Source organism: Phaethon aethereus (genome assembly GCF_964289735.1).
Source record: "Phaethon aethereus genome assembly, chromosome: 3".
Lineage (NCBI taxonomy): Eukaryota > Metazoa > Chordata > Aves > Phaethontiformes > Phaethontidae > Phaethon > Phaethon aethereus.
This window is the reverse complement of record NC_138576.1, coordinates 18,968,321-18,982,377: the sequence shown is the minus strand read 5'-3', so window position 1 is coordinate 18,982,377 and position 14,057 is coordinate 18,968,321. Positions and strand designations below refer to the sequence as shown.

At 44.9% G+C, this 14,057-nt stretch overlaps 1 protein-coding gene across 1 annotated transcript; it reads left to right on the top strand.

Moving 5' to 3' along the window:
• RSAD2 (radical S-adenosyl methionine domain containing 2) lies at positions 1-4,203 on the top strand (the record flags this gene model as incomplete). The annotated part of the gene is made up of 6 exons (XM_081998434.1): positions 1-337; positions 530-691; positions 1,130-1,359; positions 2,568-2,717; positions 3,424-3,456; positions 4,039-4,203. 6 exons carry the CDS (start codon positions 1-3, stop codon positions 4,201-4,203), a joined length of 1,077 nt encoding a protein of 358 aa, XP_081854560.1.
• Between the last annotated feature and the right edge of the window lie 9,854 nt (positions 4,204-14,057).

The window sequence follows — 14,057 nt, the reverse complement described above, 5'->3', positions numbered from 1 at the left end:
ATGTGCCTGGGCGTGCTGGCCCGCCTGCCGCTGGCAGTGGCGCGGGCGGCGGTGGCGGCGCTGCGCGGAAGGCTGGGCGCGCTGTGCTGGAGCCTGGCACCACTCTCCCTGCCCGGCTGGCGGCGGGTCTCGGTCCCCAGCCCTTCCGCCCCGGCGAGCCCGCGGCGGGAGCCGGAGCGGGAGTGGGACGAGGCGCCTCCGACGCCCACCAGCGTCAATTATCACTTCACCCGGCAGTGCAACTACAAGTGCGGCTTCTGCTTCCACACGGCCAAGACCTCCTTCGTGCTGCCCCTGGAGGAGGCCAAGCGGGGGCTGGTGATGCTCAAGGAGGCGGGTGAGTCCGAGCAGGGGGCGATGCGCAGCGGCCGCGTCCCAGCAGGACCAAGTGTCGTCGAAGAAGTTCTCCCTGTAACTCCACGGCCGGGGTCCCTCTTCATATCGCCACAGTCGGGCACTGAGAGCGTGTGGAAGGAGCGGGCAATGGGTGGGCAGAGGTTCACAGCACCTTTCTTTGGTCCTTCTCTAGGAATGGAGAAAATAAATTTCTCGGGAGGCGAACCGTTTCTGCAGGACCGAGGCGAATTTGTAGGGCAACTGGTCCAGTTTTGCAAGCAGGAGTTGAAGCTACCGAGTGTCAGCATCGTTAGCAACGGCAGCCTGATTAGAGAACGGTGGTTCAAGAAGTACGGTAAGGAAAAACCGCTGTGCGCAGGACTGGCGGGGTTTGGGAGCCTCCTCGGGGCAGCCTCACCAAAAGATGGGTTTTCAGTGCAAGTGGGAGATGGTTTGTTAGTGGTTCATTTCAGGAAACACAAACCAAACGTAAACACCAGTGAAATACTGTTAATTGTATGTCGTGATGGTAGGCAGTTTGTACTATTGCCTCTTTGATATGATAGTATAATAAAATAACAACTCAGACTGTCTCCATAATGCTGGACACACAAACAAAATACATGTTTTCATGATGCCACTGCTATGGCTTTTGTGGTTCATGTGATGACTTCACAGAACTGTATTTACATGGCACTTTGTGACAGATCACAAGAAAGTGAAAGTGGGCAGAGTCCCGAGAGCTTTTAGCTGAAGGACTGACTATTAATCAATTTTAAAAACTTCTTTTCAGGTGAATATTTAGACATTTTGGCAATTTCATGTGATAGTTTTGATGAGAACGTCAACGTTTTAATTGGCCGTGGTCAAGGAAAGAAGAACCATGTGGAAAACCTGTATAAACTGAGACAGTGGTGCCGAGAGTATGCTGTTGCTTTCAAAATAAATTCAGTGATCAACAGATTTAATGTTGAGGAAGACATGAATGAGCAGATCAAGGCACTCAACCCTGTGCGATGGAAGGTAGGAAACTGGTATATGCCATAGGTTTCCTGTTCAGGAAAAAGTAAGACTGAAGTTCTGGAGTTGTCTGACCAGAGCAGAACCTCTAATGACCTCAGTCAGATCTCCAGCTCCTGCTTGGGCTAGCGTTAGCGGACTTCTTGTCAGCACTGCATGATTATATGTTTCAGCATACATAGATCTAGTTTTTTTATGATATTGGAAGTAAGATAGAAGGTCTTTAACATTTGAAAATGTGTCATGGTGTCGAGAAAATGAGGAAAAGTTAGTGTACAATGATACATTAGAGTTAATATATCAGCAGTATCTAAGTGTGCATTAGACGCTTATGTTCTGTTGTCAAATATTAGTCATTCATGTGCATATATTTTCTACTAGAAGTGTATTAAATACATTATGTTATCAGTTTGAAAACGGGTAGAGATAATGTGACATAAATATGGGAGAACTTGTGGAATAATTTCTCATAATTTGCTTCATAGAAATTGGTATACACGCATGATTTCCCAGAAAAAAAAAAATCACTGTGAAATCTTGGTCCTACTAAAGGAGTGTAAGGAAAATCTGACATACATTTTAATATTTTATCAAGCTTCCTGGCCTACTTTCTATTACAGAGACTTACAGAGTGTGTTGATGGCAAATGTGCCTTTTTTCCCCTCCAAAGTCTGAACGTAGTTAAGGACTTGGCCATTAAAAGGACGCTCTTAAGTAGACAAACCAGTGCATTTTGTTTCTGGGGAGTTTTCTCTATGTTTTCTGTGACCATCTGAAGCCAGTTAAGCCACAAATCAGATTAAAATCTTCAAAAATGCAGATTGACTTGATGGTGTGCATTGTACATAGAACTTACTGGCATTTATAATACAGTCATACTATTTGAGGTTCAATCAAAAGTTAATTTGAGCTTTTATTATCTGTGCCTTTATTAAGACCAGAGCAGTTAAGATTTCTGTGGAAACCTGGTCAGGAACCATGACTGTATAATTACATTTAGAACTATGTAATGCTAATTTGCTAAAAATAAATCTGCACAGTGCCCTCTGTATAGTATTCACTTACCACAGTTTGTGTCAGTGTGGCTCTGCTGACAGAAAAATTAAAGACATTTCTATTGAGACAACGGAAGGTTTTTGTCATGGTGACAGTCTCTTACACTCAAGGCAAGTGAAAACATCAAATCTTACCCAGGTGCCTTTTGTCTTCAGGTATTCCAGTGCCTGCTCATCGAAGGGGAGAACACTGGTGAGGATGCCCTGAGAGAAGCAAAGAAATTTGTTATCAGCGATGAAGACTTTGAACAATTCCTGGATCGCCACAAAGATGTCTCCTGTTTGGTACCAGAATCTAATCAGAAGGTAAAATTGAAACTGCCCTTTTGTAACTTTATTTTGAAATTAAATTGGAAAGATGGAAAAGAACTAGAAGCTTCCATGGCAATTAGCACTCTCCCTATTAGTATTGCATAGAAGAGGTACAGTGCAACTTTGTCAGCAGCTGGTTTTGTTATGGTGGAAGCCAAGGTTTTTAATTTTCTTTAAAGCATTTTATTGAGCACAAAGTTACTAACAGAAGAGTTAATAGAGCTTTTAGAGCTGGGAGATTACCTTTGAGCTGGGAGAACACCTTTGTCTGCTGGGGTGATAATTAAACACCCCAGCTTAAATGGTCATGTCGGTTGTTTGGAAAATGACATAATTATTCCAGTATGCAAAACAGTGTAAGTTCTGCTGATGTAGAAGTTAACAGAAAACTTGGATATTATTTAAAACATCTTTATCCTGTTGGGCACCCCTATTTCAGTTGGGCACCCACATTTCAGTTAGACACTTAGGAGGTCTTATTCAAGGAATTACTGGTCTATTCATGCATTAAGTCATGCTAGTAATCCTGTCGATTATTTCTATAAACTTGATCCAAACTCACTGAAATAGTGGGAAGACACTATCTGTTTCGAAGATTTGGATCAGGCTTTGAAGAAATAGTTGGTTTTTTTGTCCTTGAGTTTTCACTAGAATGGAATTTTGGTTTGTATATTTAGTTTTTTCTTTTGATCTGTTACAGATGAGGGATTCATACCTCATTCTGGATGAATACGTAAGTCTTTCTTTGATACTTGGTATTTGTATGCTAATATATGTATGTATGCAACAGTGATAACCAATTCCATTTACTGTGCATTTTATAAAATAATTTTACCATGTAGTACAAGGAATATATGTAATTTCTTCCCATCAAACTTGAATGTAAGTATGATCTAAGGAGAAGTTGCCATAAGGTTGCATGTGTAATTATTGCATCACGAAATCTTAAAGCATCGATGTTTATCTTTGCAGGACATCTTTGCTGGTTTTCTTTAATCTAAGAATACAGAGCTTGTCCTGAAAGTTAAGTTTCAAAGAGCCTACCTAGTTTACGTGTAACTGAAGAGCAAACATTTAATCTTCAGGGGTTATGGTATGGCTTTGTTCCTGCTAAGATGTGTCAGTGTGTCTAACCATGGGCTTCTGAGCCTTCCAAGGACTACAGTGAAACTGTTCATGCACTTCCATAGGCTTCCGTGGGACTGCCGTGCAACTTGTTTAATTCTGTAGAAACTTTAAGAATTTGTAGAAATTCTGTAGAAAAATTAAGCTTTTACAAATGGAGTTTCTAACGTCTTATCTATTGATGTTCCAGATGCGTTTTCTAAACTGTAGAAATGGACGGAAAGAGCCTTCCAAGTCTATCCTAGATGTTGGCGTAGAAGCGGCTATAAAATTCAGTGGATTTGATGAGGATATGTTCCTAAAAAGAGGTGGAAAGTATGTGTGGAGTAAAGCAGACATGAAACTGGACTGGTAACTCAATATACTGTGTTTGGGGCAGGTAGATTATGTAAAGAAAATGGGTATGTATATATGTATGTGTATACATGCATCTAATGCTTTTAACTACACTTAGTATAGTATACAGACTGATGTTCAGTATAAGGCTATACGTGAATGTGTTAAACGTTTTTAGAACGTATATTATGTTCTTACCTATTGTTTGGTTGGACATTACCAAGTACCTTCAGAGCTTTCATATAAATAGATCTCTGAAACCAGCTTTCTATTCCATTGTGTGAAGGACTTCAGGGCAAACCATTACTATAATGTCACACAGGAAACGGTTTTAAGATAACATGCAAGTGTGCACGCCAGAAAACAAACCAAAACCCACCCCAGTCTCTAGTTCCTTATAAATGGCTGAAATGATGGGTCAGTGGAAACTCTTACCAGGGGAGTCTGCCTGGTCCGTAGGGAAAGGTGGGTGGCAGCTCCTCGGTGGATCACAAGAGGGCCAGCTGGCAGTCCTTTGGGAGCAGCCCCGGCCTTTTTCGGGGCAACAGAGGGTCAGAATCCAGGAGTCGTTATCTGTAATAATACATTTAAAAGGAAATCAAGTTGAAAAAATTGGCAATTTTCATTCTGTAAGACTTAGCCATGAAAGTGTCTGTTGCTCTGCTCCCTCTCCTCCATATAGACGCACAGTATTTGCGAAAATGTTGGGGGACGTAATTTTCTGTGAAAACGTATTTTTAGTAATGAAAGAAGATTATATTTGTCCTAAAACATAAAAGCGCATTTTACCTAATGATGAGCAACTACTTCTTATTTCACATTGGCAATGTAGTTCTAAGAAATATTTACAGTGAAAACAATGTTTGCATTTCATTAGTAACTTCCTCCCTTTTCCTTTTATCTGAAAATACTGATTTATTATTTTTAACATTTTTTTCTCTCCCCGTACATACAGTTCTGATGAAGATTCTTTCTGTAATTAATTAATATTGTGTAGCACACCTAACACCTGTCTTCTGTTCCATACTGGCGACTAGCTGTCGCATGCTTTTTATTTTGCTAAGCCATAGCATTACAAACAACAAAGTTCATGTACCATGTAACCTTGTTTTAAAGGTTGCTTGGCTCAGTAACCATTCTTGCTTGCTGGTTACAAACGTGCAGGTATTAAGTGAAACTAGTCGGATTTTGTGATAGCTGTCTTTGATTTTAAGAGCTGGCAGCATGAACATAAAATAGAGAAAAGTCAAAAGCCCCTGCAAAACCAATAATCTAATATGCTACCCTCGTTCGTGGTTTTCTGGTGATTGTTATGGCTTTGTAATTGCAGTTTCCCAAATTTAACTAGTCCATCCATTGTCTGGACAATGCCTGGACTGTTTCAGACGTCTAAATATTTACAGCAGTTGGGAGCCATCATGCATTAAACGTACCATGTAGAGAAAATTACACCTTCTTTCATTTTTCTGATAATGCTAGTTGATATTTTTAAAGAGGTTTTCAAGAGAAGTGTCTTGCATTCACCTAATGCATCTTCAAAGTTGAAGGGGAAAGCGCTTAAGTAGGAGCTGCTACTTCTGAATAAAAGGAGGTGCATCTCTGAATAGACTGTGAAAATATTTCCATTTATAATTCCTTTGGTTTCTATTTTTACAATCCTAACTGTAAATATACTGTCTCAGTTGTGCTCGTTTGTCTCTTTGTATTTTGCATTTTGCAATCACAGTGCTTCCTAGACGCTTCCATTTCAGTATTTTTTTTTTCTTGTATTAATACTAAGTGACATTTAAAATGTGGCCCAGACACATTAACCCCACAGTCTTCTGGCAGTTGTTTCACTGACCTCAGCTGGAGTTCTGCCCAAGTAGCAACTATGGGCAGCGCAAATTTCTGTAACTGTGGGGTTTGACTTCCTCTGCGTCCCCATTGCTCAAATGTTCAATCTAGCCTCTTCCTCAGCATCTACGCTGCGTGGTAGAAAAGCAGCATTTTCCTTTGCTGCTGGCTCAGTCCCAGCACGGGGAAAGATTCAGTGCATCAATGTACCAGTAAATCTACCAGCTTGCTGCTTCTGCAGAAAACGCCAGCTGCATCACAGCACGCAGATGCGAGGTTACACAAACTCCCATTCAGATCCAGAAATCCTGCTGTTCTTTGCTTTGTGTTTTGGTCTGTAAATGGCTATTCTTTTGCTGCGAGAGATCCTCTGTGCCTATAGAGGAAGTTGCAGAATAAACAAACAGCTGAAAATCTGAAAATCCAGTAAATAGTGTAAAGACATTGAAGATGGCTTTTATCAGAAGGTTTTAAGTTCTTATCATCTTAAATCTTAAGGATTTTATATCGCCTCTTGCTACCATAGGTAATTAAGAAAACATTTCTGCTCTGTGTGATACTCTTTTCCAAAGGAAATGCCAGTCATGTACATTGGAAATGAAGAATTTGACATAACACAGTCTGACAGGCAAATGTTGAAGCTAAAGAATAGCTATCAGTATTTTTATATGCAAAATATTTTTTTTGTGTAAAATCTCAAAAATTTTTTTGGCTGCTGCTTTATTATTAACCTAGGTTGTTTTTTGTTTTTTTGGGGGTTTTTTTGGTTTTTTTTTTTTTCATCTATAAACACAGTTCACATTGGACCAGCAATGGAATTCAGGCTTTCATTTCTGTAGTTGGGCCTAACTTTCAGCATGGGACTAGAAAAATAATACTGAATTCAGCAGGGCTACTCCCAAGCTTAGAGGTTACATGCACATTGTGACCCTGAAGAGTTGGGATTTAAATCTAAGTCCTGTAAACACAGATATGCTTAATTGTATTTTTATGTGTACTCTCACAGTACTACAGCTAAGCACTTGCTAAAGAGGCTGAATTGGAAAGGAACTTATAGTTTTGTAGCATTATGCAGCTGTTCACATCTGTAAAATTTGTAGAGAAGGAGCATTTGGGAGAACGCGTTACTTCAGTTAAAATCATCATGAACATACTGTGGGTAACGGATAAACCTGTCATTTACGATGCATTTTAAGGTGCTCTCTTTTTCAGTGTGAAGGATGCTTGATGTATTTGAATGTTACAAAGTATGAATTTTTAAATGATACTGCCCCATAATTAATGCTAAATATTTCACGAGAGTTGCACATTTCAATAAATGTTTCTATTTTCTTAACTTTGCCTGTAATTTCTTTTTTTTAAAAAACATAATAGCAGAATGTGTGACTGCATCCGCGAGAGATCTGCAATTCTGGATGCAGGGGGCTGCATGCTGGCTGCCCAGGGCAGCATCTAGGCCGAAATGGAGGAGAAGAGTGGTGATTCTCCTTGTGATGAAAAGCATTTGTTACACGCTGGAGCGGACTGGGCCGTGTTGGGAGAAGGCGGATAAAACACCTAGCGCTGTTCAGATGACAGCCATTACGAGAGCCGCAACTGTCCGTCAGTATCTGAGGAGAAGAAAGGATGATCTTCTGTTATGGTAAAGAGAGGAAAGCCAGTCAGTTTAGAGGAGGAGAAAAGACGAGCGGCTTCTCAAGCTCCGCTGCAGGCAGTAGTATAAACTCCCATATACTAGACAACCTGAAACGGCGCTTTTCACAGCAGTGGGTTGTGTGGGGGGCGGCTTTGCATTTTTCCAACCCCCGGCCTCTGCCAGGTTTTTTCCCTGCGTATTCCAGCGGAGTGACGGTGCCCAGCAGCAGAGCTGCAGCAAGACGCTTTACGCCTCCCGCCGCCCTTCCCCGACCCCACGACCTCCGCGAGGTGCCCCCCAGGCGCTGCTGTGTTGCGTCACCCCTGCTACGCTCGCGCAAGGGCGTCAGCGGCGTGTTAGTGCATCAGCCGGGCAGCGCCTATTCATCGCTCCAGCTCAGCGTTTACCCCGTTGTGTCTCCGCGCGTCACGGGAGAAAGACGGCCGTTGCCCCATGCATAAACCAACAAGAGGAAAGCGGCAGTTTTTGCTAAACGGTGCTTGTGAAACAGCCATGACCGTCATGGTTTCCTTACGTTCCCCGTCTTCCCTTCCTCACAAGCCGCTGAGTGACCTGCTGGGCCGGGGGGCATCACACTCGGGAAACCTGAGTTGCGCTTCCTTGAAATAAATTTAACAAAACGAGAAGGGAACACGCGGGCAACACGCCCGGCGCTGCCGAGCGGGAAATCCCGGCACCCCCACGCCCGCCGGGCCGGGAGGCGCCTCCCGCCACCGCCGCCGCCAGAGGGCGCCGCTGTGCCTGGCGCGGCGGCGCGGCCGCTTTGAAAGCGGCGGCGGCGGCGGCGCGGCGGTTAATGGCGCCCGCCCAGCTGCGCGCGCGCCCACCCCCCGCCTGCGCCTCCGCCTCCCGCCTGCGCCTCCGCCTCCTGCTCCGCCACCGCCCCCGCCGGAGAAAAGCCCGGGAGCGGCGCCGGCAGCGCACGCTCCGGCTCCGCGGCTGACGGCGCCGCGGGGGGTGGTGGCCATGCCCGGGGCGGCGGCGCCCTGCCGCGGCTCCGCGGGATAGCGCGGGGCGCCGCGCGCCTTCCGCGGGCCGCCCCGTGCCGGCAGAGGCTGGAGCGGCAGGGTAAGGCGTCCTGGGCAGCGGGCGGGGGGAGCCGGGCGCAGCAGGAGGGGTGCGGCCGGGGGTTGGGGTACCTCCCCTGAGCTCCGGGGGGGCGGGGGAGTTGGGGTTTCCCCGCCGCGCCAGGTACCCGCATCCCCTTATCTAAAGGGCTCTGCCTTGCTGCTTCCCGCGCCGGGCTGCGGGCCTCCTCCGCGGGGAGCAAAACCCGCCGTTCCTCCTGCTGCCGGCGGCCCCTCCGCGCCCCGGGGCCGCGCCCGGGCTGCCAGCGCCGCCCGCTGCCGGCCGCCCCGGGCTGCCAGCGCCGCCCGCTGCCGGCGCGCCCCTCGGCCGGCGGGGTGGCCGTTCTGGACGAGGCGGGGCGCGCCCGGTGTTGGGAGCGGTACCTGGCCGTAAGGGGGGTATGGCGGGTCACGGGCTGCCGTAGCGGCAAGGGTACTGCCAGCGGTGCGGCTTCCAGCGGGGGTTGTCGGGCACGTCGTGAGAGCCGTTGCTGAGACTCGCGCGGTGCTGCTCTGTGATTTCCATAAATGAGCTAAAGCTGCTTGGGCAGTTCAGTGCCTTCGGAGTGCAGCGGCCGCTCTTCGAGGCGTGGGGGGAGAAATAAACAAAGGGGTGTATGGCTTGACATCCACAGGCAATGTTCTCAGATACAAGTGAAATGTGCGGTTGGGGAGAAATTGCTTTGTTTGGGGTTGCAGGGGTGGGAAAAGTAGGAGCAGGACTCGGTTTTTTCGTGCTTGTATTTTCTTCCCTCACCGCGCTTAAGAGATGCTATGGATGACTTTTTTGAGGTGTTGGAGAAAATAATATGTATAACAACGAGGTTGCCCCACCCGCCCCGCCCCCCGATCCCCAGTGTCTTTTTAAATGAAGGGTATCTTACTCTTGAAAAATCAGGCCCTGTACCACTCTGTTTTTATTGCTTCTAAAAGAACTGGAACAGGGAGTGTCAGTGGGGCAGGCTGGTGGAAGAAGATACAAGCTGTTTGAATTTCCACTGTGTTCTTGGAAATACTGTCATTTCTGCCCTGGAACATGCTATTCTCTGTTTTACAACAAGCATGAATGATGATTTATAAATAGGTCCATTTGTTTATATTGTTCCCCGTGTAGCCAAACAACTATTTACATTGTGAAATGGATTGCTTCATTTCACGTTAGCTTATCGGTGCTGACCCAGGAGTGGCTGGAGCTGAAGTTACGGCGTTCCCGGGCAGAGTGCTGCTGCAGAGATTGCATTGGTCGCTGAGCGTTACACTCCTGGTTGCTGGCCTTTCTGTTTGCCTGTGCGTGCTTCTCTTACAGACGTGAGATGTAGTGAAGGGGTGGGGTGGGAGGGAGAAGGGCGTGTGAGGTTGTAGTATGCTCAGGGGCAGATTAGTGCCTTTAAAGAAACTGCTCGGTTTTTATACTTAAGAGGGACTTTATAGCGTGGGAGAATTTGAATGACGGTCTCCTGGTAATGTTAGGGCATCGGTCAAACTGACCTAGCTTGAAGTTTGTTAAATACCCAACAGAGAAGCAAGATTATGTGAGAAGAGTTGAGGGGGAACCTTTGCTTTTGCTTAGCTAGTACTTGAAAAATAGAGAATTTGCTTCAGGATGAAGTTTTATTCTTTTACCCCTCCTCTCCCTGGGCATCATGTCTCATTATCCTCTTGTGCAATCTGTATATTGTTCATGAGGGGGAGAAACCATTTGGGATGGAAATGTGAGTATAGTGACGGATGTTTCAATCCGATATAACTACTTTGAACGAGACACCCTGTAGGTAAAACAAAGGGTTGATATCCTCCCTCCCCCCTGCCTTCTAAGTTGCCCTGATTCCTATTCTGGGAGCTGCTAGATCAAATCACATGTTTATCATCTACAAACAGTTATTGTATTTTTTTGCCCTTGAAGCACGGTCTAGTATTAGGAGTTCTCTTCACTTACAATGTGGATTTTGCATATTTCAGTATTTTAAGGCAATACTTGTTTTTTTGGGAAAAAAGACTATGTATTTGCTTAAATGCTTTTGGTTTTAATATTTTTTCCAGTACTACATTCCAAGTCTTTGTCACACTTTCTGTGTGTTTTTTGGGGTTTTTTTATGACTTCTGACAACTTTCCTTTCAGTTAAGCCAAAGGACAAGGCTGCTGTCTTAACCATGAGTTTTGGCTGCAGTGCCATGATGGGGGTATGAATGGCTTCAGTGTATCTGCTGTATTTACAAGAATGCTCTCATAGGCTGGCAGAAAACTGTTGTTTGCCCTCCCGGTGCTGATTCAGGGAAAAATAACAGCTCTGATCGTCCCGCAGCTTGATTTGCACACGTAGACCCTTTTTCTCCTAGAGACCTGATGTAGCAGGGGAATCGGAACCTGTTATGTTTCTCACCATGTTTCCTGTGGAGTAATAGTAATAGTTAGGCGTTTGAGTCAGTAGTATATGGCTTGATTAGGAGATTTGCTTTTCACTGGATTCCTTTTTTGTATCTTGAGTTACAGAAAGGAAATGGCAAACAATTACAAACCAACCCATCATTCAGTTTGAATGGTTTAGCAATTCTGCTGTGTCTAACTTAGGCTGTGGTCAGCTGTTCTTTTCACGAGACAGGATCCCTTTCTATTCTGCTTTGCAGAAAGGAGCTCATGATGTTCATCATTCCCTGACCCTTTGAAGGAGATAAGACAAAAAGATTATAATGATAATTTCTATTTTTCACTTCTGATGGCCGGGAGGAGCTGTTGAAAATACACTTGCTCCTCTGGCTGCGTGCTGCAAAGTAATGGGAATGATTTGTCTCTTTCATAATCAAATCAGACCAGAAATGCTTACAGTTTTTCTGCATATGCAGTCAGTGAATACTGGAGCTGGCGGTGCTAGTACAAAATGAATTTTCAAACAGCTTGATTGTTTGCTGATGGTGCTGTTTATGGTGGTGACACCACAAGTATCTGTTCTCAAAAAGGCTGAAGAAAATGAGGAACAGAGAAAGTGAACCAGTGTGGTTTTGGTTTTATTTACTGTGAGGAAAAAATTCCCATCAGATGGTTCTAGTCTAGCAAGGCAATGTTATTTCCTTTTTATAATATCATTTCCACCCTTTATTCAAAGAATAGCGAGAGGTAGCTTGTTGCCTTAAAATACTGTGCTGTTATCCTCCAGGTACCGCTATGACCATGTAATACAACAGCATCCTGTTCGTATTGAATGGAAATGACTTATGATTGAACAAATGGGCTAAAGCTTACTTAATACAACTTTTTCTATCCTATAATATCCAAAGGATCATCTGAAAGACTTGGGAGTGAAGATGGGTCTTGCAGGTTGTCTGAAAAATAACAGATTCTGACTTTGCAGGTTCAGGCATGATTTTTTTTTCACTATATGCAAGTGCTCAACTTTGTTTGCATTGATCATAGCTTCGCTTGCGAGCAGCTAGGTTCCACATTTTTTGGAGTCTTTATATTTACTCTTGATTTTCACTTGGAAATTTTACTGACTGTTCTGTTTCTGGAGTGTTGGGGTTATTTCCTGTTATCATAAAACTCTACAACGAACTACAGTCTGCAAAAGCTATCACTGTGGTTCTTGGAGAACAGTTGAGCTGACCTGCCTTCATCCCAGTTCCAGCCTCTAGTAAATAGGTCATCTGCAGCATAAGAATTAGATAATACCTGACAACTGTTGTACGCATCCAGCCCTTGTGGAGGACTCTTATATTTATCTAGTGAGGGATATGAAGATGAATTTAGGAAAATATTTTAAGGCAACAATCCATTATTGGCCCACCATGGTCTGTTAGGTGATCAGCTGCTTACTGTGCTTATTATTTCAGCTATTGCCATTTACCAGACAGTATGCTTTGCGTTTTGTTGCTGATGAGGATCCACAGAGAAGGAACCATGTGCAGATTTCTTCATCTTGCAGATGTTAATCTCCTTTTCTATATAGTTATATATGTGTGTATATATACAAATGTTATATACAATATTTTATAAGTTACATAATGTTTTATATATATATTTTTTTTTTTTTACCCTTGAATTCCTCTAAATGATGTGTGGTAGGGGATGGATCTGGCAGAATTCTCAAGAGTGATTGCATATCATCACGCCCACACTGGCTTTCCTGAAGCACCCGTTATTATAAGTTCTGGTGTCTGTCTTTTTCTCAGCACATTTTGCTTGAGGTACATCCTTTCCAGATTGGGTATGCTGATAATGAAGCTTTCATTTTTACAGAATCACTAAGGTTGGAAAAGACCTTCAAGATCATCAAGTCCAACTGTCAACCCAACACCACCATGTCCACTAAACCATGTCCCAAAGTGCCACGTCTACAAGTTTTTTGAACACCTCCAGTGATGGTGATTCCACCACCTCCCTGGGCAGCCTGTTCCAATGCTTGACCACTCAGCAAAGAAATTTTTCCTAATATCTCTCATCCTATCACTAGTTATTTGGGAGAAGAAACCAACACCCACCTCGCCACAACCCCCTTTCAGGTAGTTGTAGAGAGCGATAAGGTCTCCCCTCAGCCTCCTCTTCTCCAGACTGAAAAACCCCAGTTCCCTCAGCCGCTCCTCATAAGACTTGTTCTCCAGCCCCCTCACCAGCTTCGTTGCCCTTCTCTGGACACACTCCAGCACCTCAATGTCCTTCTTGTAGTGAGGGGCCCAAAACTGAACCCAGTATTGAGGTGCAGCTTCATCATTGTCAAGTACAGGGGCACAGTCACTTCGTTACTCCTGCTGGCCACACTATATCTGATACCGGCCAGGATGCTGTTGGCCTTGGCCACCTGGGCACACCGCTGGCTCATGTTCAGCCAGCTGTCAGCCAGCACCCCCAGGTCCTTTTCCGTCGGGCAGCTCTCCAGCCACTCCTCCCCAAGCCTGTAGCATTGCGTGGGGTTGTTGTGACCCAAGTGCAGGACCTGGCACTTGGCCGTGTTAAACCTCATACAGTTGATCTCAGCCCATCGATCCAGCCTGTCTAGATCCCAAGATCCCATTTTGTCGAGCAATGCAGACTTGGAGCAGCCTCCTCCTGTTGCCTGTAGTTGGTATGCACAAACTGTGGCAGGGCTGTGCAGCCTATTCCCGGGGGGATAGCAGAAGTGGTAAGGAAGCCAGGTGATTGCTGATCATAGAATCTCAGAATGGTTTGTGTTGGAAGGGACCTTCAAAGGTTATCTAGTCCAATCCCCCTGCCATGGACAAGGACGTCTTTCACTAGATCAGGTTGCTCAGAGCCCCGTCAAACCTGACCTTGAACACTTCCAATGATGTGGAACCTAGGGCTATTTCTCTTTTTCTGGTATT